This window comes from Parasteatoda tepidariorum, chromosome 7, assembly GCF_982258835.1.
Source record: "Parasteatoda tepidariorum strain Cologne lab strain chromosome 7, Ptep-v5.0, whole genome shotgun sequence".
NCBI classification, from domain to species: Eukaryota; Metazoa; Arthropoda; class Arachnida; order Araneae; family Theridiidae; genus Parasteatoda; species Parasteatoda tepidariorum.
Window position 1 is genome coordinate 46658792 of NC_141761.1, and position 25581 is coordinate 46684372.

The 25581-nt window shown below is 31.5% G+C and overlaps 1 protein-coding gene across 1 annotated transcript in view; it reads right to left on the bottom strand.

Moving 5' to 3' along the window:
• Nucleotides 1-19269: 19269 nt before the first annotated feature.
• Nucleotides 19270-25581, bottom strand: part of LOC107439811 (uncharacterized) — a 61073-nt gene continuing 54761 nt past the window's right edge. Inside the window, exons 4-5 of the mRNA XM_016052522.4 lie at nucleotides 21484-25503; nucleotides 19270-19943 (exon numbers count right to left, since the gene is read on the bottom strand). Of these exons, the coding sequence (XP_015908008.3) occupies nucleotides 19918-19943; nucleotides 21484-25503 (4046 nt within the window). The 3' untranslated portion in view covers nucleotides 19270-19917. The remainder of the gene's footprint in view (nucleotides 19944-21483; nucleotides 25504-25581) is intronic.

Here is a 25581-nt window from a genome sequence, read left to right on the forward strand (position 1 = left end):
TTTCAAAAACTGTTGATTGCAGACTTGTATTAGCATAATTTTGTCAGAAATACTTATTAAATAATCTAAAATACCGCACGTTATATGTTTTGTGCATTTTACATGGATTGAAAGATACTGCCAAATAGAGTAAATATATATGTGTGAAAATTAAATGAAAAGAATTAAAAACATATTTAGAATCCCCCCCCCCCGTTTTCACCGTAAGAAAAACTTTTTTTAATGAACGTTACTGATTATTTAAAAATAATCTTAAACTTTAACTAGCATTTCGAAAAAGTAGTGAAACTGCTTTTGTTAAATAACTACTTTCAAATTGCTAAGAGAACTGAATGTAATGAGTGTTCGGTTAAAAAAACGTTTCTATTTAATCTTTTATTTTATTTACACTACTAAGATTGACCTCATGCAAGGCCACGCCTACTCATTTTACTAAATGTTTCATTCCTTAGGTTGGTTGTTGAAACTGATTTGATATGACAATACCCTAGAGATGATTATATTTTATATCCTTATGCATATTAATCATTTTACTATAATGGCTATTCCTGTTATTACTGTGTTTGTTGGAAAAGCTTAACAATGGGCATGTAATTTTGATGTTGTTCATTTGTTTTATTTAATGAGTATTTCAATAATGGTTATTTCACAAATTATAATTGTTGTTTTTTTATTTGAAACACCTTTCAAATTTTAAGCGTTTTCTCAACAATAGTTATTGTTTGAAATCATTATAATGCCTTATTCGTGTTGAAATATTTATCGTTGTTTAAAAAATATAAATGAATTTACAATCAAATAAATTTTATAAAATAAAATAAGGCAAATATGGCAGAGGAAAAAAAGGACAGAAAAAAATAAACTTAAAAGGCTATTAAAATGACTGTTATTGCAGGTAAAGAATGGAATCTTCGATTGGATGAATGAAGTGATTTGAATGGGAATAAGTGAATAAATGAAGTGATTTGAATGGGAATAAGTGAATGAATGAAGTGATTTGAATGGGAATAAGTGAATGAATGAAGTGATTTGAATGGGAATAAGTGAATGAATGAAGTGATTTGAATGGGAATAAGTGAATGAATGAAGTGATTTGAATGGGAATAAGTGAATGAATGAAGTGATTTGAATGGGAATAAGTGAATGAATGAAGTGATTTGAATGGGAATAAGTGAATGAAAGAAGTGATTTGAATGGGAATAAGTGAATGAATGAAGTGATTTGAATGGGAATAAGTGAATGAATGAAGTGATTTGAATGGGAATAAGTGAATGAATGAAGTGATTTGAATGGGAATAAGTGAATGAATGAAGTGATTTGAATGGGAATAAGTGAATGAATGAAGTGATTTGAATGGGAATAAGTGAATGAATGAAGTGATTTGAATGGGAATAAGTGAATGAATGAAGTGATTTGAATGGGAATAAGTGAATGAATGAAGTGATTTGAATGGGAATAAGTGAATGAATGAAGTGATTTGAATGGAAATAAGTGAATGAAAGAAGTGATTTGAATGGGAATAAGTGAATGAAAGAAGTGATTTGAATGGGAATAAGTGAATGAAAGAAGTGATTTGAATGGGAATAAGTGAATGAATGAAGTGATTTGAATGTTAATAAGTGAATGAAAGAAGTGATTTGAATGGGAATAAGTGAATGAATGAAGTGATTTGAATGGGAATAAGTGAATGAAAGAAGTGATTTGAATGGGAATAAGTGAATGAATGAAGTGATTTGAATGGGAATAAGTGAATGAATGAAGTGATTTGAATGGGAATAAGTGAATGAATGAAGTGATTTGAATGGGAATAAGTGAATGAAAGAAGTGATTTGAATGGGAATAAGTGAATGAATGAAGTGATTTGAATGGGAATAAGTGAATGAAAGAAGTGATTTGAATGGGAATAAGTGAATGAATGAAGTGATTTGAATGGAAATAAGTGAATGAAAGAAGTGATTTGAATGGGAATAAGTGAATGAATGAAGTGATTTGAATGTGAATAAGTGAATGAATGAAGTGATTTGAATGGGAATAAGTGAATGAATGAAGTGATTTGAATGGAAATAAGTGAATGAATGAAGTGATTTGAATGGGAATAAGTGAATGAAAGAAGTGATTTGAATGGGAATAAGTGAATGAATGAAGTGATTTGAATGGAAATAAGTGAATGAAAGAAGTGATTTGAATGGGAATAAGTGAATGAATGAAGTGATTTGAATGGGAATAAGTGAATGAAAGAAGTGATTTGAATGGGAATAAGTGAATGAATGAAGTGATTTGAATGGGAATAAGTGAATGAAAGAAGTGATTTGAATGGGAATAAGTGAATGAATGAAGTGATTTGAATGGGAATAAGTGAATGAAAGAAGTGATTTGAATGGGAATAAGTGAATGAATGAAGTGATTTGAATGGGAATAAGTGAATGAATGAAGTGATTTGAATGGGAATAAGTGAATGAATGAAGTGATTTGAATGGGAATAAGTGAATGAAAGAAGTGATTTGAATGGGAATAAGTGAATGAATGAAGTGATTTGAATGGAAATAAGTGAATGAAAGAAGTGATTTGAATGGGAATAAGTGAATGAATGAAGTGATTTGAATGGGAATAAGTGAATGAATGAAGTGATTTGAATGGGAATAAGTGAATGAATGAAGTGATTTGAATGGGAATAAGTGAATGAATGAAGTGATTTGAATGGAAATAAGTGAATGAAAGAAGTGATTTGAATGGGAATAAGTGAATGAAAGAAGTGATTTGAATGGGAATAAGTGAATGAAAGAAGTGATTTGAATGGGAATAAGTAAATGAATGAAGTGATTTGAATGTTAATAAGTGAATGAAAGAAGTGATTTGAATGGGAATAAGTGAATGAATGAAGTGATTCGAATGGGAATAAGTGAATGAAAGAAGTGATTTGAATGGGAATAAGTGAATGAATGAAGTGATTTGAATGGAAATAAGTGAATGAAAGAAGTGATTTGAATGGGAATAAGTGAATGAATGAAGTGATTCGAATGGGAATAAGTGAATGAAAGAAGTGATTTGAATGGGAATAAGTGAATGAATGAAGTGATTTGAATGGGAATAAGTGAATGAAAGAAGTGATTTGAATGGGAATAAGTGAATGAATGAAGTGATTTGAATGGGAATAAGTGAATGAATGAAGTGATTTGAATGTTAATAAGTGAATGAAAGAAGTGATTTGAATGGGAATAAGTGAATGAATGAAGTGATTTGAATGGGAATAAGTGAATGAAAGAAGTGATTTGAATGGGAATAAGTGAATGAATGAAGTGATTTGAATGGAAATAAGTGAATGAAAGAAGTGATTTGAATGGGAATAAGTGAATGAATGAAGTGATTTGAATGGGAATAAGTGAATGAAAGAAGTGATTTGAATGGGAATAAGTGAATGAATGAAGTGATTTGAATGGGAATAAGTGAATGAAAGAAGTGATTTGAATGGGAATAAGTGAATGAATGAAGTGATTTGAATAGGAATAAGTGAATGAAAGAAGTGATTTGAATGGGAATAAGTGAATGAAAGAAGTGATTTGAATGGGAATAAGTGAATGAAGTGATTTGAATGGGAATAAGTGAATGAATGAAGTGATTTGAATGGGAATAAGTGAATAAATGAAATGATTTGAATGGGAATAAGTGAATGAATGAAGTGATTTGAATGGGAATAAGTGAATAAATGAAATGATTTGAATGGGAATAAGTGAATAAATGAAATGATTTGAATGGAAATAAGTGAATGAATGAAGTGATTTGAATGGGAATAAGTTTCATTAATTTATTACAAAAAATGAAACTGTAGCTAAATTTTCAAATTTAGGCCTATTAATATGAACTAAAAATTTTTAGAAAATATCAAAGAAAAGATAATTTAAAATTAAAAAAAAAAGGTTTTGTAGCTGGACTTTACAATTAACAGTGTTGGAGTAATTTTTATTCATTGTTTTTTTGCGTCCTCACAAATTAATAATTTTTAAAATTTAATGAACAAGTCAGCTAGAATCGTGTGAAGAATATTTAAGAATCGAGTAGATAAAAACTTCATAGTCTACCATTAAATAAATAAAATAAATGAAAGATAAAACGAAATAATTAAAATAAATGAAAGAGAAAACGAAATAAATAAAACAAATGAAAGAGAAAACGAAATAAATAAAGTAACAATACATTTTTTTAAAAACGAATAAAAATATGTTCATATGAATTGCAATTGTAAGATTGCTATTCAAGATTTATAAGAATTGCAATGCTATCTACAAACAATAAATATTTTATTAACAGGTAAGGATCAAGTTCTTTGCTGTCAGAGCAAAAGAGAAAGGACTAGCAAAAAAATTTCTTTTTTTAAGTAATTTTCAAAAACAAATCATCAGTTTCATAACCATAACTGCATCCGTAAGAATAAAAAAATGTCAGCTCCTTGTGTATAAAACTTGAATGAAATAAATAATTGAGAACATTTAAGAAAAATCTGTTCGAAAAAAAAGGAGCGAAAAAAGGTTTAAATGGAAGCAATTATGGCAAGAAATTAATTGCTTTTTTCTCAAGCATGACTTCTTAACTTGCGTCTGCGTAAACAGTGTTCAAAAAGTTATTGACGACAAATTGTTTTTATTTTTTTTTTAATTTGCCTTGTAATGTTAGTTTGCAAATTTAAAGGATTAAAAAAAGCTGCTTAAAAGAAAACTTGATAACGATAATATAGTTTCTTATTAAAAATATAATACTTATAAAAAAGAAAGGCAATAAGAAGCTTATACAGTGTTATTACAAAAGCAAAGAAAACTGTTTTTAAATTTTGCTTGCCTTAATTGTATTCCTTATTTATCCAATGATAACATAATAATTACGTTAACTTAATCCGTAAAATGTGATAGAAGAAAAAAAAATTCCAAAAAATATTGCACCTTTAATTTTTATAAATTTTCTCCAATTTTTTTTATAGTCTAAAAGTCTAATGAAGAAGTTTTGATTGGGGAGGCTCATTGGGTAAAAAAAAAAACGATTTTTGTCCAAACCGATTTTCAAACTTTATTTTTTTTCAACATCAAAAATTGTGAATTTTGTATTTAGGGGGTGTAAAAAAAAACGCTTGTGACATTCATGTATATTTTTATTTTTACTATTTCAATCGAATGCTTGTTGCTGAAAATTTTCATTCATTGAAATTTACTATTATCAGAATCAGCGTTCATGGGTATAAACAGTCCCCCCTTGATCTTCATACATATTTGTTAAATACTTTTTGAATCTGGAATGTACAAACACTACGAATTTCATCAAACGTTACAAAATCTGAACAATATGATGGCCTCGCATGCATTTTAACCGGTAATAACTGATCTTACAATTAAGGCATATTTCTTATTAATGGAGAATAACTATTGTTAATAATATTTATCGAAAAAACACAAATTAATGCAAATTTAATGGTCGATAAATATTTCCTGTAAATATCTTTAAGTGCAATAAATAAAAACTAAATACATGCATAACTTTAATGTTGTAATTTTAAAAAGCTAAATTCAGTGGCGCGACAGCCCATAGAGGGCCAAGGCCTACTGTGCCCATCTCAGTTTTCTTCACCTTGGGCTCTGGGGTACAGGAGCAGATGTTCCGGTTAGGTGGTCAGCCGAACGTGAAAACCCCAGTGTTTAGATCCCAACCATGCTTGGGACTCATTTATCGACCCACTGAAGGGATGAAAGGCTGAGTCAACCTTGCCCGGCCTGAGGATCGAACCCAGGACCTGTGGGACTGGAGTGCGAAGCGCTACCACTCAGCCACCGGGTGTCTTAAAGTTGCGATTAGCAGGAATGAAATCTGGAAATGGTACTAAATTTGGCCATTTTTGTAAATAATTTTGTGCGGCTATTTACTGTGGCTATTACTGTGTTTTATTTTTTGTAAATTATTTTTTTTAAAAATATTTTTGTAAATAATTTTTTCTTTAAAAAAAATGAAGCGAAAATTACAAGCACCTCTAATTTAAAAAATATGTACATTGAACCGATATTTAGAATTTTTTTAAAACTAATGTGGTTGATAAAACGAAATATTTTCCACCTCATTTTTTGACATTACGTTCTGTTGAACGATAATTGAAATCTTACTTCAGGTCCGATATAAAATTAAACTCAAAACTTGACTACTGAGGCGTATTTACTTATTATGTATCTAAAATCTATAATCTAATATATATAATTCTCTTACGTGGCTCCCAAATTTTGGCTGTATTTCTTTTCCGCCGGTGGTAACGTTTGCTTTGTTTTGTTTGCGTTACTATTTCTCTTACACGGCTAATCGACCAATGATTGCCGCTAAGAATGTCACATGCCAAATCTAGCTGAGGTGGCTCAACATATAGCGCTTTTAAAAACGGAAACTGAAATAACCAGAGAGCATCAGCTGCGGCAATCTCATACTATTAAGCTAGACAGAAGTGAGTAGTCTTTGTCGATAGATCTCTATTTTAGTATTTTGTCGAAAGCGCTTTTTTTCACGAATTTATATATGATTTCATATCAGGAATTATACTATAGCACATTTCTAATAGGTTTAACGAATTACATGTCATTTATTTGAATTCAAATTTATTCTAATGACTTAGTATTTACTAAAAAGATGTAATTTTTTTTAGAAAAAAAGTTTTTATATGGATTTGAATGATTGTTTTGAATTCTCAGAATTTTGTGCATTTGCAATGTACCTAAGTTAGTAGCGAACGAAGCGAGCTTGGTTTGCGAAGAAACCATATAAGATTGCGTAGAAATTTTCGGGGGTTGGCGAGCGTCTGCGAGCAGGGGGCGCAGCCCACTAGTAAAAAATAAATTACACTAATATTACAAGTTAACTAAAATTTTAATAACTAACGGAAGCAATATTATTGCATACATGAATTTATAAAAACCTTTTTTAATTATTCAGAAAGTAAATTATAATACTACTTTTTCTAAAATTTAACGCAATAATATTTTTATAAAAAAATGAAGGAAACTTGATAATTTTTTTTTTCTTTTTTTTTTGCAGAGAAAAAAGAATATTTAAAGCAATTGCAAATATGTACACAATGATCAAAATTAATTAATATTTATAATTTTTTTTTTCAAATTGAATGCTAGTTTTTGTTTATTGAATGATAATGTTTTTAAATATTCGATTCGCGTATATTTTGTTTATTTTTTATGTTTTAAAACAATTCTACAGAAAATCAAGTCAATAAATCTTGAAAAATAAATATTGTGTTTATTTGAATAGAAGTTTTATATTTAATTTGTATATTTATAATATGCGAAGAAATTATTTTTGACTGCTTTGAATAGCTTTTTTTATTGTTTTTTCAGTCTATTATTTTTTCGATGCATTATTAAGCTAATTACATATTCGACGCATTAGAATAACAGAAAGAGTTTAGTATTTATTTTATTGTATTATTAAAATTAATTTAAATAATATATATTTTTTAATAAAAATACCTTTTTTTCAAAAGTAACAACATGGTTTTATTAATTTCGTTTAACTTAAAAATCAAAGCCGTGATTCGCTGTTTAAAAAAAAAGAATATTATTTAAAATTAATTTGTAAGTTATTTGAACAAAAATTCTTTAATTAAAATCCTCAATCGTATAACAATAATATTTTGTTTTACTTGAACAAAACAAAATCAAATTGTTCCATTTGTTCCATTTGTTTGAGTTTCTTTTAATATAAAAATACTGAGAATAGGCTGTTTTCAAATAAAAATTAGTATCAAGAATAGTTGCAGCGAAATCTGAAAATTAATTTAAATTTCGAATTCCCAATAGATCTACATTCAGAATCTGAAATTTCGCAGTATTTTTTAGCGATCTAACGATTTTTTTTAATTACTGAATTAGACAGTTAAAAACCCCGAATGTTATATGAATAGAATCTTAATATATTCTACCATATTTTTTTTTAAATAAAATGTTTTTTAAATTAAAAAAAAAAAATGCTTTCTAAACATCTTTTGATATTTTTGTACCCTCTGTCACTTATTATCTTAATTTTCAATATAATGTTACATGTTATTTTTATTAAGCTTTCAAATATACAATAACGAGTTTTTTTAAATTTTTTTTTTTTTACATAATTTAATTTGAGATAACGATGTATTGTGATTTGTCTGTTCGTAAAGAATTATTCCAACAACAAATTGTGTATGTCGAATAACGGATCACACATCGATGACGATGAATTGTGATTTGTCTGTTCGTAAAGAATTATTCCAACAACAAATTGTGTATGTCGAATAACGCATCACACATCGATGACGATGAATTGTGATTTGTCTGTTCGTAAAGAATTATTCCAACAACAAATTGTGTACGTCGAATAACGGAACACTCATCGGTTTCCCCACAAACTAAACGTGACGCAGTCTTCTATAAATGTTCATTCTTTTAAAAAATTCCAATACGAATTTTGAATAATATTAGTAAAAAAGTTGCTCATAATCATTAGCGCTGATAGAAGTTCCTGTTTGTTTACTACTTAATAGAAAAACGACCTCAATATCAACATGCGATTAAGAACGTTTTTAATGACTCTTATTTATTTAATCTTTTAATGAATAATAATAATAAAAAAAGTTAACAACGTCTGCTAATGGAGTGCATCCTACGTACTAAATGTTGTTTCCAATGTTAATTGACTTTTGATAGTTCTTTTTTTATGCGACTGTGATAAGATGTTTGAGAACGAGAAAAAAAGAAAAGAAAGAAAGAAATAGAACTGTTGCCACCATAGTTGGTTCGGAGCAATTTTTGTCGTCTGATAACCCTGAGTTGATCCGTTGTCCATTTTTTTTTTGTTCCACGCATGATTTCTCAACCGTTTGTTCTATACTTTTGTAGCCAGGCTACGGTAAGTAACACCAATGGACCATAAAACTGATAAAGGGAATGAATAAAACAAAAATAAATGAATTGAAGGGGAAAGAAATATATAATAAATAAATGAAATGATAAATAAATAAATAAAAATTATGAAGGAGGCTAAGAGGGTGGATGTGTTTGAATTTTCAGGACAAGGTTGTGAAATATGACTGTTTTTATTTTTTTTTCTTCGCGTGTTTTGCGAAGGGAAGAAGAAAAAAAAAAGTAATGGCAGCTCCACCGTGAAGAAAGAAGTTCATGCTTCGCGAAAGGTTGGACAAAACAATGGATGTCTGCAGCAGGACATCTGGTCTGTTTCCTTTTGGAATCGTGTTAAATGGAGAACCGCTTCAATAAATCTATACGTGGAATAAATTATTTTTAAGTTTTTAAAGTTGTGAAAACAAAACTGTTCACGGTTCAGTCATCATCAACTGAAATCTCAACCAAATTTGTTTCTGGATTAATCATGAAGAAGAAAAAAAAGGGGGGGAAAAACTCATCATGACTTTTTGAGTAAATTGGGTGATTGTAAACTATAACCTAAGCCTAATGAACCAAAATTGCCAATCTAGTCTTTAGAATAAACCTACACCAAAGAATATTGTACTTGATTTGCTAAATTTAGAAGAGTGAAAATTTATGAGGCATAATCATGTCAGAGTTTTACAGAGTGTTCCTAATAACCGCTCTTAACATAAATTTCTAGAAACCTTGTCAAACACGATCGGATTGAGAATCGCGAATAATTAATTGTTCAAGCGAGGAATTTATCCGGCTCTGTGTAAGCAACCACTGTCATTTTGCAATGAGTCAGACTATTTGTTTATTTCATGTAGCCTGGACTTTTTAGGATCATTGCAGTGAGTCCGCATGTCTTTAGGCTAATTAGAAAATTTATCATTCATTGCTAATTAGCCTGAGATATTTAAGACATTTAGCAATAAGCCCATAATAATGAAAGCCTGTAAATAGCCTTATGAAAGGTTTATTGAGTTAGGCTTAAGCAAATTCAGTCTGATTGAGCGATTCTTTGCACAGTTTCTATTTAACCTAAAAGCATATAAGCTCATTGTAATAAGCCTATAAAATAACAGGCAAACTAAAAAAAAAAAAAAAAAAAATACTGATTATTTTTTCAATTATCCTCGTGCAACATAAAATGCCAGATATTTTAGTTCATCTACTACACAAAGATATGTAGAATCAGTACACATATTTTTAAAAATATAATTTTTTCCCCTAATAAAAATTATTTTTTTTCAACATGTATTTTTTTAAGTGAAAGTCTAAAAAAATTAAGACTGTCAGGATGAACAAAAAAAATGTTCCAAAGTTGAAAAGAAATTGCAATAGAAAACAGTGTGTTAGAAAATGGGAAAGTACTGCTTTTTTAATTGCTTTGCACCCTCATTAAGCTAGACTGAAAACAAAGAAGTAAAATAATTAGTGGGGAAAAAATTCCCTTTTCTTGTAGGGACGTGTCTAATTAAAAATCCCCTTTTGTTTTATAGCCCGATGTAATTGCGAAGGGAATAATTAAAACGTTTCTTCCATAGAATGAATCTTTTTAGATATACTTTCAAAATAGTTCGTCTTCTTTTGTGTGTTTTTTCTTCAATACTATCTTTTACTTTTATAGAGGGGAAAATTTATAAGAAGTTTCATTTCGCTATTTTGTCTTTGCAGTTAATAATTTTTTCTCTTTGAATAAAATTATGTAAAAAAAGAAAGAAAAAATATATTTAATCACTATTATACTATGCATAATAGTAATATTATTATATGAATGTAATATAAATATTGTATAGAGATAATAATATAGATTAATCACGAAAGATTGCATTTTTAAAAATTCAAGCCTACATTTTTTTTTCTTTCTAATTTTCAACTAATTTTTGATGATAGAGTATTTTGCAGCTCAATATCTTTGGAAAGAAAAATAAATAAAACTCTTAATTTATTAGATCGGATAACTTAAAACTTCTTTGAAGTTTTCTATTGGCAAAAATATCAAATTGACAAGCAATTTTTCATTCATGAATATTTTTATAAATGTACTTTTATTTTTGTTCAAATCGTGGAAGTTGAAATTTTTTAAAAATTCTTTTAACATTAACTGAGAAAGAACGAGATAAGATTTAAGAAATTTCAAACTGTAAATTGCAGTCAGAAAACCTGAAAGTCTCCTCATATGCTTTATTTTATTCTACATAAAAAGATAAAAAAAAAAAAATGAAACTTTTACAAAAACAATTATTCATTCGGATATGGTGAACTACACCCATTGCAAGAATTAGTTAGAGACGCAACCCACCGAATTCATGTTTATCTTTGACAAACCGCAAGATGATTAAAAAATAATTATAGTATGGTTAGAAAGCTATTTCGGCGAAAATAAGTTTCAAAGCATTAAAACTTCTAATAGCTTTTCATTTTAAACTTGATTAAAAAATAAAAAGATAAATTAAGGTTCTTTTATGAGTTACTGTTTAGAATGAAAAAAAAAACTTGTAGTAAATGAACTGGCTATTGATTATTTGATATTACAGCGAATTTAAGCATCAGGAATTGAAATATTAAAATCTAGACAAACGTTATACAAGAAAATTAAATGAAAGTTTTCCTTCATTTAAATATTTTCTTGAGATGTTCACACACTATCAACGTGTGAGAAATAATAAAGGTGCGAAGTATATTGTTTCAATTGGTACTTTCAAGTGTGGATCAATGGGCGGTATTCCTTATCCAAGGTTTTCAAAAATTGTGATTCGTGGCCCCTAAGTCTGTTGCACGCTTGAGAATAAAATATAAATTTTCCAAAAATAGTAGTAAAATTAATAAGCAAAATTAAAAAAAAAAAAATAGTAAGGATTATAAACAACCAAATTAGGTCAGTAATAGGAACAAGTATCTTCTTTTCTCAAACCACTTTTTACCAATGTAAGAGGAGCCAAAATATTCTGTTTGTTGGTTGATTTTTTACAGTTTGTCACGCAATTCACTAGCAGCTTTTATCAAATCGTTTGCAGAAAAAATATCGTTATGTCACTATTAAATCGTTTTCGGAAAAAACCTCGTTATGTCGCTATTAAATCGTTTGCGGAAAAAAATAATTTTTATTCTTTTTTTAAAGTACGGTAAGAAACTATTTGTGTTACGGTCTTCTAAATAAACTCTAAAAAGTGAAACAACGAATTAGCTTGACATTTTTCTTTATCACGAAACCAATCGTAATAAAAATTTTAATCTCAATACGATAAAGACGAAGATAAATATATTAAAAACCAATGAGGCTGATTCGTATACCATTTTTAAACTTCTTTGTTAACACTATTTGCTTACTTTATTTTCTTTCAAAGAAAAACCATTGAACCCTACGAATTAAAAATATATATAATATTCTAGATTCATTTAGCTTTGCTATATTTAGTGAGTTATTAGACTTTTTGGCCATAGAACAGCGATTTGATATAACAATAAAGATTAAAATAACGATTTAAAGTCACAATAGTGAAATGATTATTCTAGATTTTTGTTTAATTCTATGTTCGACTTTCTGAAGTTTAAATGCGTACTCCGTAATTTGATATTTTTTAAAATTATATGGACACGCTTGGCTAGAGCTTGATATATTTAAGTTATTTGTGTTTTGTTGATAAAATTAAAATAAAAACAAATTTCATTGAATGTAAGTTCATTGGCCATAAAAAAAAAAAAAAAAAAAAAAGATTGAGGAAATTGAAATTTAAAATCGAACTTTATTATATTTTTTATTTTGTCCATTATTATTATTACAAAAAGGATACTGAATTTATGAATGGTGTTAAAATATAAATTTCAAATGTTAAGATTACAAAACAATTTTTTTTCTTCTTGCGTTGCTGCTTTGCGCAGCAATGTCTGATACATCAAATTTAATTTAATCCATCATTTCAAATTATAAGAAAAAAAAAGTTTTGTAAACACCTGAAAGTAACAAATCAAACATAGCCTACTTTCCTACACTTAAAGAAGTAGAATTTAGTTTATTACGTTTCGCGCAAAAGTCAGAATTCAATCAATTAATTATAAGAAGAATATTCGTAGCAATCATATAGCAGTAGCGGAAATTTAATTGGTTTCAAAACATTATTTTATGTTATGAAACTGTAATTACATTTACATGTAGCAATTACATTTACGTGTAGTGAAGTTTTTCTGTAACTTCTAAATAATTCTTTTTATCATCAATTCATGCACTTTATTTGAATGGTAAAGATTATGTTACTGCTAAAGTGTAAGTTATCCTACAGATTATCTAGCTAGATAGAATAGTTACTATTGAAATGTGAAGAATTTATCTGTAACATTAAATTTGTCGAATTAGCGCAGTCTTGTGTACCTAATTTAGAATGATTTTTAATCGAGATCTGAAAGTTTTAATTAAGGCATACATATTTTTTTAACTCCAAAAGAAACTATAACGATAAATGTTCTGATATTATGGGCAAATTAAAAATATTGTTACGCCGCGTGAACAATAGATTTCATTCTGACGAATTTATATTCAGTTTTTGTTCATTCCACAAGTTCATTGTTCATTTCAGTTATATTCCACAAGAACAAATTGTTAAGATAAGGCGTTTTATATTCTAATTCCTCATAAATCTATCACTCCTTATCTCCCCATCTGCTGACCAGACGAGTGGTCCTCTCGCCGTTCAAACCCCCTTTCTCTAGCGTCCACCATGTAAAAGGGGGCGACCACAAACGATTTGTAGCTTACAAATTATCAATTTGTAATTGTGGGATATCTATTTCACTGAGGAAAGCAAAAGCAGCCTGCCCTCAGCCTAAGTACAGTTGAACGAAAAAAAAAGAAAAAGAAGAGGCTTTAAATCGTGACAAATATCACCCGACAGGAAAATGTTCCACGCCTACCAAATAAGGGAAAAGGGGAGATTTTCAACGCACACCTACAAGCTGTTGCCTATTTTTGTAGTTATCTCTCTCTTTTTCTATTTCCCAAGCGTGTCGTACGATTGCTCCCTCCCCCCACAAGAAGGATATCTAATTGTGTAACGGACTGATGCAAAATCATTGTAGCACGTAAAACATCAAAGAATATAAGCATAAAAAACGGGAAAGTAACCGTGCAGAGAGATATTTTTTTGGTCTGAAGTTGGTAAGGTGATGCCCCGACCGTTGGAACTAAATTTGGAAGGCAGAGCAACCATGAAGGGACTAATAGCTCATGTTGTCATGATGATTATGGGTTATCTCTGCTGAGCTGGAATGTTTATCTTTCAAAACCAAGTTTCGTCTGATAGTGTTAAATCAAAAATCTGTGTACTACAGTTCGATTGAATATGATCTGTTGGAAGCTTGGTGCAAAAATTAGGATGTAAATACAAAGTCACAATTATGGTGACAGCCACAGGAAATTTAAAAGAAAAAACAATGATTTTATGAAGACTCCAGTTCGATTGAATATGATCTGCTGGAAGTTTGGTGCAAAAATAAGGATGCAAATACAGAGTCTTATGGTGACAGCCACAGGAAATTTAAAAGAAAAAAACAATGATTTTATGAAGACTCCAGTTCGATTGAATATGATCTACTGGAAGCTTGGTGCAAAAATAAGGATGTAAATACAAAGTCACAATTATGGAGACAGCCACAGGAAATTAAAAAGGAAAAACAATGATTTTTGGAAGACCTCAGTCCGATTGAATATAATCTGCTGTAAAATTGGTGTAAAATAAGGATGTAAATACAGAATCACAATTATGGTGACAGCCACAGAAAAATTAAAAAAAATAATGATTTTATAAAGATGGGCTCTCCCCTACAATTGCTATTCATTATATTACGTGGCAACATAAAAAGAAAGCATTTCCGCAACAGCTTTTTGTGTGCAAGGGGGTTCACGGAGGTTAAGGCTCACGATAAACCGCATGATTATGGCAATGTGGTGAGCTTTGCTCAAAGACCACCTTTACTTTCCAGACAGGCTGGTACCCATCAATCTGAAGCTGGAAAATCGTTTTATTGATATTTATCATTTACATAGGATTGTAAGCCGTAACACTTATTTATTCAAGAATAAAATATAGCCTTTTTCCATGGAACAAAAGCGCAGTACATCAAAATTGTCCACCAATAGAAAAGTTGAACCAGAAGCGGCTAACAAACGGAAACTTTGTTCTAACGTGTGTTTTTTACATTAAAAAAAAAAATTCTTTTTGGCCAGTTTTTTTCAAAAAATCTGTGTGTTAAGGGGTTAATCTTCCTTCCTTGACATCAAGAATATCGTGTTAATGAACTACTTATTTACTAGATAAGTAAAAAGTTCTTTTTGAATATCTAATCAAACAAGTATTTTGAATAAGGAGTGGTTAATGTCGACGCCCTGTAGCTTTATACAGAAAAAGCAACCCAATCAAAACAAAAAGGCGTGTCGGCATAAAATTTTTCTAACATTTATTCAGGTAATATTTAAACCTCCGCAAGTTACATTCAGTTATCTAAACTGCTAACACAAATTAAATTTGGATTAAAAAAAAAAAAGAAATAAAGATCAAATAATTAAAATATACCATTAATTTTTAGTAAATATATAAACGTAGTATACTAATTACAGGGTGCGTAGCCAAACCATTCAACAAAAAATAAGCACCATTTAAGTACTTTTCAAGCACTCTGAAACAATATCATAATTAGGCAGGATTGGAAAGTTTTTGACAATTGATGGTTTTACCTGGTTTCAACCGTCATGTCAAAAAAAAAAAAAAAAAAAAAACCTTTTGGCATTGTTTTAGACAAATGTCAAAAATCATGAAATTTTAAATCATGTAAAACGAATGGCGTTTTCATACTCTACGGACTGACAATACGCCGAAATAGATTGGGGTTGAATTAATAGAGAAAACGTTGACTAGAACAATGTAAACTGTGTCTTTTTGCATAATTCGTAGAGAAAATCAACATGGTGAAGGAAAAATCTCATTTTCAAAAAGGGAAAATTAAGCACTTTTTAAAAACACCCATGGAAAAAAGCACCTTAAAAAAACGCTACGCACCCTGTAATTTGTTTCACTTAAGAGTAAATAGGCGATTCATTCCTTTGCCAACTCACGCTTATCTCATTGGGGGCTAGACAAAAAGAAATCGAATATTGACTATCGTTATATCTAATCTTTGAAAAGGAAAATTCTAAGTTCTTATGAAGTTATGACGGGTCCGGATTTGCTAATAAATACAAGAACTGTAACGCATATCTTACAACAAGCGTACTTTGGACAGATTCAATCATTCGTCAGATGAAAAAAAAAAAAAAAATTAATAAAAATTATTAATGCTTCAGGAAGCACATATGAACCCTGCTGATTTTATGAAATCTTAACACTTGAAAATTCAGAATCGGTGTGACAAAAATGGATAAGTGTTTGTTGAAACTTCAAAGTTGCTATGAAATGATCCTCATCTTTTAATGAAGGAATTATGAGCTCATATTTATTTTTACATTCGTCTCAATTATTGCCACCAAAAACTTAAAAAAAATTAATAAGTTGGCGATGATAGAAATACGTTTTACTCACATTGTCGTCATAAATTTTATGGAAATATATTATATAAAAATTATTCATAGTTTTTGTTTCAATTGCAGAAGATATTTTAAACAATTTTATGATACAGTGTAGGAACAACTAGTGAGATAATGTTCAGGCGAACCTTGTTGGCCGCAGGTGCAAAGATCAGTATCTGTTATATGCAGGTAATTAAAGAAGGTTGGAAATGGTCCATGACCCGTCAAGAACCAGATGACTTGTTTTGAAAAAAGGAACATTGTTAATAATTTTGAATAGACGTCTGCCTCTGTCTGAATTATTCCATTGAAATCGCCATTTTGTTAGAAGAGAATCTTTAATACGTCGTTTAAGATATGAAACTGGAAGTGGGTATACATAATTTTTCGGTTGTCTCGTAGATTGTTTAGCTAAATCATCTGCTTTTTCATTACCTACTCTATTGCAGTGTGCTTTAATCCAAGAAATTTGAATTGATGAGTGTTGAAGTTCTTGTTGAATATCAAAAGAAATTCTATTATTTGTGCCAAAATCAAGTATTGATGATTTTGAGTCTGACCAGATGACATAAATATCGTTATTATTGAAGTTTTTAGTGCTCTTAATATATTTAATGCATTCTAAGATTGCCAACTGTTCGGCTTGAAAGACTGAATTAATTAGTTGAACTCTAGTTTAATAGTAATTAGATTAAAAAAATAAGCTCCAGTTCTAATTTAATTGAAGATTATATATATACATATCATGGTAGTCGGGCGAGCAGGGAAATAATGAAAGCATGCGAGGAAAGGGTAGAAAAGTCCTAAATACTCATTGGAAAAAAGCAAGAATCTAAGTGTAACTGATGTTTATCGCTTTAAACGTTCGGGATCTTAAAAAGGGAAAATCTTTCTAGTCACGTGTCTTACAAGGGATCATATAATAATTATAATAGGCTAGAGCGAGAAGTTTCTCACAGGATTTAATATTTCTTTAACGGAAAAAACTTATAATGTGGATTACCGGATGTGAGTTGCTAACTATGAGAACGGGTTCCGTTTTGAATGATGAATTAAAAAAGAGAATTTAGGCAAGGAAATAACATGAAAAGTTTTGTTAAAGCTTTTTATGCTATATACACATATAAATCTTGTAACCTTCGCAAATACTGTATTTGTGTTCGTTCGAAATGATTTTCGAATAATTTATTGTTCAAAATTTTGTCAAATTTTCTAACTATTCATGTTTTGAGTTTCCTCTTGTTTGTGAATTTTTCTTTACGGCTGCCTCGCCGTAACTCTTCTTTTTGAAATTGTATTCGTTTTCATGGGCTATGGGGAAATTCTGGTACTTTTCATCATCACAATATGTTTGTTACCTTTTTTCAATGTCTTGCCCATCATGTTTGAACACTCAAACTCCTAAATTCTATTTGCTGAGTAACTACTATTGTTAATTTTAAGATTTCACTAAATTCTTTGAGGCCTTCTGGTGTTGCCATGGATTGTCACCAAGCCTACCTTTTTGAATCCTCTTTTTCTCGATCACAACAGTTATGGCAGGTCTAGCCTAGTTATTATAATAATCCTTTTTGTAATAAATTTTTCAGAATTTAAATTCATTTATTAATGCTATCATTTTAATAAAATTTGATTTTTCTAGTTTTCCTTTTGAACATTATGCGAATGGAAAAATGTTTTATGTGCTTTTTAAGATATTTATTAAATTTTTATATATAAAACTTATTAAGTACTGTTTATTCCACTTAAATATCTTTTAGAAGTATGGAAATAGCAGTTATTGTCATCCAATCAGAAACGAAGATAGGGTGAAGGTCATAATTTCTTTTGAATTTTCGGAAGAGTAAGTTGCTATTTAAAAATATTTATACTTAGTAAGTTCACTTAAATTTTTGTAATTATAATCAGTTACAGGCAAATATAGCTTTTAAGAAAACTACTGTATTACCTAATTACTAGTTTTAAAACTAAACAGACTATACCTAAAAACTTATTAATTTTTTAAAAGCCGGGTGGTAAAAAAAATTGTTACCCTACTTTTATTCCATTACGTGCTGGCTCTGAGAAATTTTGTTAACTCTTGCTTATAATCGTTTTTAAAACATATGTAGAGTTAAAAGTGGATGAGAGAGCTGTGCGACATATTATTTATAATATTAAAAAACTTTTTCACACAAATTCTTTTCTATGTTTTATTACCCCATATAATTAAGGCAAAAAGAAGTGTTTTTAGGAAAATTCTATATGTACTATATGTTATGACAAAGCTTTATTTTATCATAAATGATACTTGAAAATTCCCCATATGTACACATACCCCCTTTTTTGACTGAAATAGGGGTGAATTGAATTTCTTGAGGCTAGTAAGGCACTGTTTAACTATTTGTTGAATTGATTTTATTTTGTCTCAGTGTGATAAAAATATAGCGGAAACACAGTCTCGATTGTTTAGAAATTCAATTCTCCCACCATTAAAAGAGAGAGAAGAAAAAAAAACGTACAAAGAATAGTGGAATTTTCAGGTATCAGGTAAACGGGGATAACTAAGCTTTCTATGAAGCAAAAAAAAAAAAAAAAAATCCTTCTTTTACTGAATCATATAAAACTATAGAATTCTATACTATAGCACCTATATAGAATGCTATAGTAAAATACTCCTTAGCACTATTCTTTCATTAAAAAAATAGAAATTTACTACACCTACAATAAAAAAATTTCTTAGATAAATCCGTACCTTAGCAACTAAGAAAAAAAAGTGAATCTTTCAAAGAGACATGCTTAGTATTCTGTAATCATTTATTGCCTTTATTACACATAATATACATATTGTGGTGGTTAATTTCTGAACACATTTTTAACAGATAAATCAATTATCAATCAGCAAAAAACATAAATTGGTTCTAATGCTGGCACAACATTTCTTTTCAAAGCCTTAAATTGTATCTAAACTTTTTTTATTTATTCCAGAACACGCAATCATAGGACATCCCCCGATGACTAGGCATTCTCTTTTTATGACTTCGAATAAACAAAAAGCGACGACAGATGTCGTAGCTCTACAATGTTCTTTTTATAATTATAATATAGTATCACAGGCCAAAAAACGATAAAGTCAACATGTAAGTCATAAACGCAGGCTTCGAAGTTGAAACCAAGTCTCTCAAATTCGATCACATGCGGCGGATAATTAAGAAGTCTGGTGGGAAAAATCTTTTTAAAGTGCAATTTTAGAATTCTGCACTTTTATAAATTTCTCTCTTAACCTTTTTTACGTCTAAACTAAGCGTAAGAGAATCAACTACTACATATATATGCCAACCCATAAATTATGTAGAAAATAGCTCTTTTATCCAACAGCTTCACATAGGTTGCTTTAGATAGCTTACAAGTTTTCCAACAATTTTTGACATTCAATATAAATTCTCTTCAAGTGTAAGTCTTCTGGGCAGAAACTGTAAGAGAGAAGACAAATATTAGACAACAAATTAAGATATTCTTTAAAATGCATAATATAATACAATGGCTTCGTGGACATTTGAAAAAGACGCTAAAATACGGAAGTAACATTTCATGGTAGTTGGTGTATTTTAAAATTCAATGAGTTCAGGTAAACCATTAAGTTTCAAAACCTGAAAAAAATACTTATAAATATCAGAATGCTGAGAAATCATAATAGGAAAATGTTGATAATATTTCTCACAGATGATACTTTGCGTAGTGATGCATTAATATTTAGATTCCAGCATTTATCTCGAAACCAGTAAGTCTCGGTTTGAAGTAAAAATTTAACATTCGGATAAAGCATGTATTACCACAACAATGCGCCAAACTCTCCATACTTAAATCAGGGGTCTGTTCAGACATTTTGTAAAAGGTCCGTTTTCTGTAAAATTGTGAAAAATTATTCGTAATTTGTGAATGTAAAATAAACGTTAAGTCACATTCTTTCAACCAGGGTCCTGCTTTTATGAATTTGTGCAAATAGGGTTCGGTTATTGCAAAAAACTTTTTCAAGGAGTATTTAAATTGTAAATAGATACGAAATTATGCTCAGCACTGTCAAATTATAATTAAAAAAATTAAATTTTCAAAAATAAACAGTAATTGCTGCTTCTAAATTAGAGATGCAACATGCAAATATTTGGTATTTAGCCTATACTGCTGAACGCAGAATATTTATTTCGTACGAATAATGGAAGAAGTGTCTGAGGAAGACAAAACTTAATTCGTTTACATCCATCTTTCTTGTTTGCTGCCCTGGGACGGGTTTATTCGATTAACAAAACAATAATGAAGATATAAAAAATTTGTGAAGGGTTCGTTTTCATGAAAAGACAGTTTGTGAAGGGTCCGTTAACGGACCCAAATTTCTTCTAAACAGACCCCCGCTTAAATGCAACTGCGCTTCTGAAAAATAAACAAACATTAGCAAAATAATTCGTCATTACCGAGAACTTCCGATTAATAGAACCACATTTAGACTTAAAGAACTTATTCCAAATTAAGATCATCCATCTACTCGATAGAATAAATTAATGTTCCTGTATGCATCCTACAATAACGAGGGCTTAAACTTAAATTTTTGTCTTTTAACATTTTCTTCTGGTTACAAGACATTTAGGAACAACTCTCTTTGGACAAATCAGTTCCTTAGGAATCACGAGGTAAGAAAAAAAATTATGCAGGAAATAAAGACCTTCAGTTGCGAAAAGCAGCGAGCGCATCGAGAAAATGAAATACTATTGAAAATTATAACTACCAAAGATTATTCTCATGAACACTCATTTGAATAAAATTTTATTTTATATAAACACTCCAAACTAAAAGTTGTCACGGGAAAAGATAGTCGTGGCAGAACAATTAGATATAAAAGCAAATTTTACTGAACATCCAATTGTTTCTAGAAAGCAACAATTATGAGACGTTTATGTTTCAAGAAAGCAACAATGGCTTATTTCTAAAACTAGAATATTAGTTTAAATAGAAACTTACCACCATAAGGATCATAAATAGGATAACCAACTCCAACATGTGTGTGATGATGTGTGTGCAGGTGCCTCTGCGTAGGAGGAGAGCGGGAAGTATCCCTGGAGCCAGCAACATCTACCTTCGATGTAGGAGCAGCTGATTCACTGGAGGATCCCTTCCCACTTCCAGAAGTGGAAGTAGAAGGTGTCGGAGGAGCAGCACCAGAAGTCGGGGTAGGCGACATCATGGCGTGCTCCTGCAGTTCATGGATTTTATGTGTTGTGGTGTAATGCTGCGAAACCTGCTGCAACAAGTCCAAGGCTTTTGACGGTCCCGCCGGATGCAACTTGCCTGCAATAGCGTCAGGAGGATGTGGCGGTATTTCACAAGCTCCTGGAGTGACATATCGAATCTGTGGATGCACATATGGAGAGCTGCCATAATGCGGGGCCGAAACAATCATGGGATTTATCGCGCCACGGTACATGGCATGCGCAGGTTCAAAAGGCATGTGAGGGAAGTGAGGTGGAGGTGGTTGTAAGTAAGATGGATGAAGGTAGGCATACGAATTGGTGGGCGGTGGTGGCGGACCAGTCGTCTCCATCGTCGGTTTCTGTCCTTCAGATTCTACCTTTGGCTCTATCTTAATTTTGTCACCCTTTTTATCTTCCCGACTTGAGCTCTCCGATCTCTCGGAACTTTTACCACTCTCCTTCTTATTTGAACTACTATTCGATGATGATGAGCTCATATATTCTTTAGAGCTGCTGTGAGAAGAGTCTCTGTCTCGCATGCTACCTTTAGGACTAGAAGTGGAGTTCGAATGCGGATTTTTCACGTGATCGGACTTTGCAGGAGACACTACTGATGGTCGAGTATTGTCACCATAATGATTTGATTTTGCATGACTTGGTATGGAACTAGGAAGATCATCTTTGTGAGTTTTTAATGACGATGATGATGCATATGCTGTTGCCTGGAGATGGCCGTGAGATGACTGGATGGTTTGATGATGATGGGTGTGATGGTGGATACCAGGTTCCATTTTTTGCTGTTGCTGCTCAATGACCCGATCTTGGTACATGTAGTATCGTCGCATATCTTCTCTGTGTCTTTCATAAAGCATGGCCATTTCATATTGATTATGATTTAATTTATTTTTACTATTTTCCTCCATTTGATTCTTGAGATCAATATTTTCCTTCAAAATTTGGTGGTTTTCATTCTGCTTTTCTTTCAGAGCAGCGGCAGATGCTGAATTAGTGGGATCAATGCGAGCCTGAGCAGGTAAAGATGGCGGCCTGGTCTCAATCTCTCGAACATCCTGGTCTTTGTTTGTGACTAATGACATAGAGGAATGTTGAATTTTACTAGAATGTTCAACAATCAACCCACTTCCAGAGATCTTATCCATTCCGCTATTTCGGTCTTTACTGTCTCTGGATCGATCTCTTTCGTCTTTAATATTCGAATGATGAGATTTGCTTGAATGATGTGACTGATGTTGTGAATGATGCTGATGAGGATGGTGCTGCACTGACTGCTGATGATGTTGCATTTGTTGTTGCTGCTGCTGCTGGATTTGTTGCTGTTGGTGATGCTGTTCTTTGTAAAGTCTATGATGTTCATCAATATATTGCTTATACTGTTGCTTATAATGAGGATCTGAATCTAACATATGCATATGGTAAGAATTTTCAACAGCATATGGATAACCCTGAACATAACCATACGAGTAAGGATAATGTTGTTGCATTGGATACTCTTGTACAGGAACACCAGCTGCTGCTGGGGAGGAAGTGGATCCTTGAACACCATCATCTCTAATAAGTTTCTTATCAGAATCATGCTGCTCTAAGTGTTGACGTTCTCTAGATTCTCCACTAGGGTTGCTCCAAGGTCGATTATCTTTCACCCTATCTGGATCTATCTTTTTCACCATATCGTTCTTTTCGAGCATACTTTGTCCCTGAGATGATCCCGTAACAGCGTTCTGAGGTGAAACAGATGGCAACAGATATGGTGGATTGCTATAGTATGGATACATTGCCCCATAAGCACTTATATTAGTAGCAGGAGATTGAGCAGCATCTGGTGTCGTTTTACCCACTTTGTCCTCTTTCTCCTTACCAGCAGCTACTTCCGACTCGAGTACAGGAGCTGTGTCGTTTGCATCAGATATGTCAGAATAAGCAGGACTTTGTACATTTTCATTGATAGTATCTTCAGGAGGCGGCAAGTTCATATCTAGTGAAGTTTCAGGTAGTTTAGTTTGCGGTATTAAAGGAGACATGGTCATATGTGTAGGAGGATTAGGTACTGCTTCTAAACTTGGATATGATGTTAGTTCCAATGCCTCACATTCCTCCCCAGGATTTCCACCAATTTTGGAGGGAAGAAGAGGAAGGGAAGACATTTTCTTATCACGCTCTTTGTCTTTATCTTTACTTTTCTTTTTATGTTTACTTTTCTCTTTCTTTAAGCTTTCAAGTGCAGGGTTAACTGTCGTGGGTTCACCCAATATGGTTGGCTTTGGCTGTATAGGTTTAAGAGGTGAATTCAGAGGACTGTGGCTACCAACGCTCACACCAGGATGCGAACTTGGAAGATTTGAATTAAGTCCGATCATTTGAGTTGGAGCAGGTACAATCGGTCTGATCGGTGGGTTGGCCACAGGTGATTTAGGTTTAAATTTATCAGGTCTTTCTTGTTTTATCTTAGTCTTATCAATTAATGGAATAGATACAGAAGATGGAATTGTGCTTACAATAGAAGGAATTGTTGTGTAAGTAGAAGTAACAGTGGATGATAAGTTGCTTTTTGATGGTGAAAGAGACCTGGAACTACTGCAGACAACTGTTGAGGTGGCATGAGTGCATGTAGTTGTGCTGTTTGAACCTAAAATACCCTGACTGAAAATGACATGTGATGTTGGAATGTTCACACCAATACCTTGAAAATTGTCCACTGCATTGGAGGATTGAATCACAGATGTAGTAACAGCTGATACAGCTGGAGACATAGAAGGTCCACCAGGCAGAGACACAGATGTTGAAGTTAGTACAGGTGAGTTTGAAAGTGAAGTGGAATCTGGAGATGGATTGGAAATTGGTACAGGAAGCACAGGTGCAGGTACACTGTTATCTCCATCAGAGTTAATTACAGGTACATCCTGAGAAACACTGAGAGGAGAGGGTCTGGATACCATTTCAACCTTGGGTCCAGATTTTGAGTCACTGATAGCTACAGAAGCTAATGTCGATAAATCTGTACTTAAACTGTAGGGGTCACTTTCTGGAAGACCATTCGCACTGGATGAGGAAGACGATGCAGTCTCACCATTAAGTAGATTCTTCCCACCAGCTTGCACAGCAAAATCTGGAGTAGGACTTGTAGAAGCACTTTCTTGCATGCTTTCATCATTATCGGAGCTATTTGTGACATCTTTACTGTCCTCGGTAGTAGTATCGTCCATTTTGCTACTGTCCGAGCCGCTATGTGCATGCATTTGATGATATTTTAGTCCATTGATATGTTTGTACTTTTTACTGCAATTAGGTTGCGGACAAACAATTAAATTTGGAGAGGACGGCTGGGAAAGTTCCGCAGGAGCAGAAGAGGTAGGTGCTGCATTTTTTTGAGTCCGACTCCTTTTGGAAGATTTGGTATCTGCAGGAGGAGTACTAATTTCTAGATCAGCAGGTCGACCTTTTCTCTTGCTGCTCGGAGCGCCATTCTCACTTTTAGCAGGGCTATTTGGAACAGTGAACCCTGAATTAGCATTACTATTTAAAGTAGTTCTTCTGCCTTTCCCATTGCGTAATTTACTTTGTACACAGTTTCTAGCATCAGCGAAGTTGTTTATTTCATTTGTATTGTTATTGCCACCTCTGCCACGTTTCCCACGTCCTTTAGCAGTTTTGGAATCGACATCACTCGTTGGAGATTCACAGAATCTAGGAGGTGCCCAATCATGCTTTGTAGCATCTAGCAAAGTTCCCACATACGTCTTTCCTCTCCAAGTTACATTTACAACTAGAACACCTATTAAAAAAGAAGAAACTATTCAGTAAATGCAATTTAAAAACTTATTAAAATGTACATTAATTGGTTGTGTAAGTA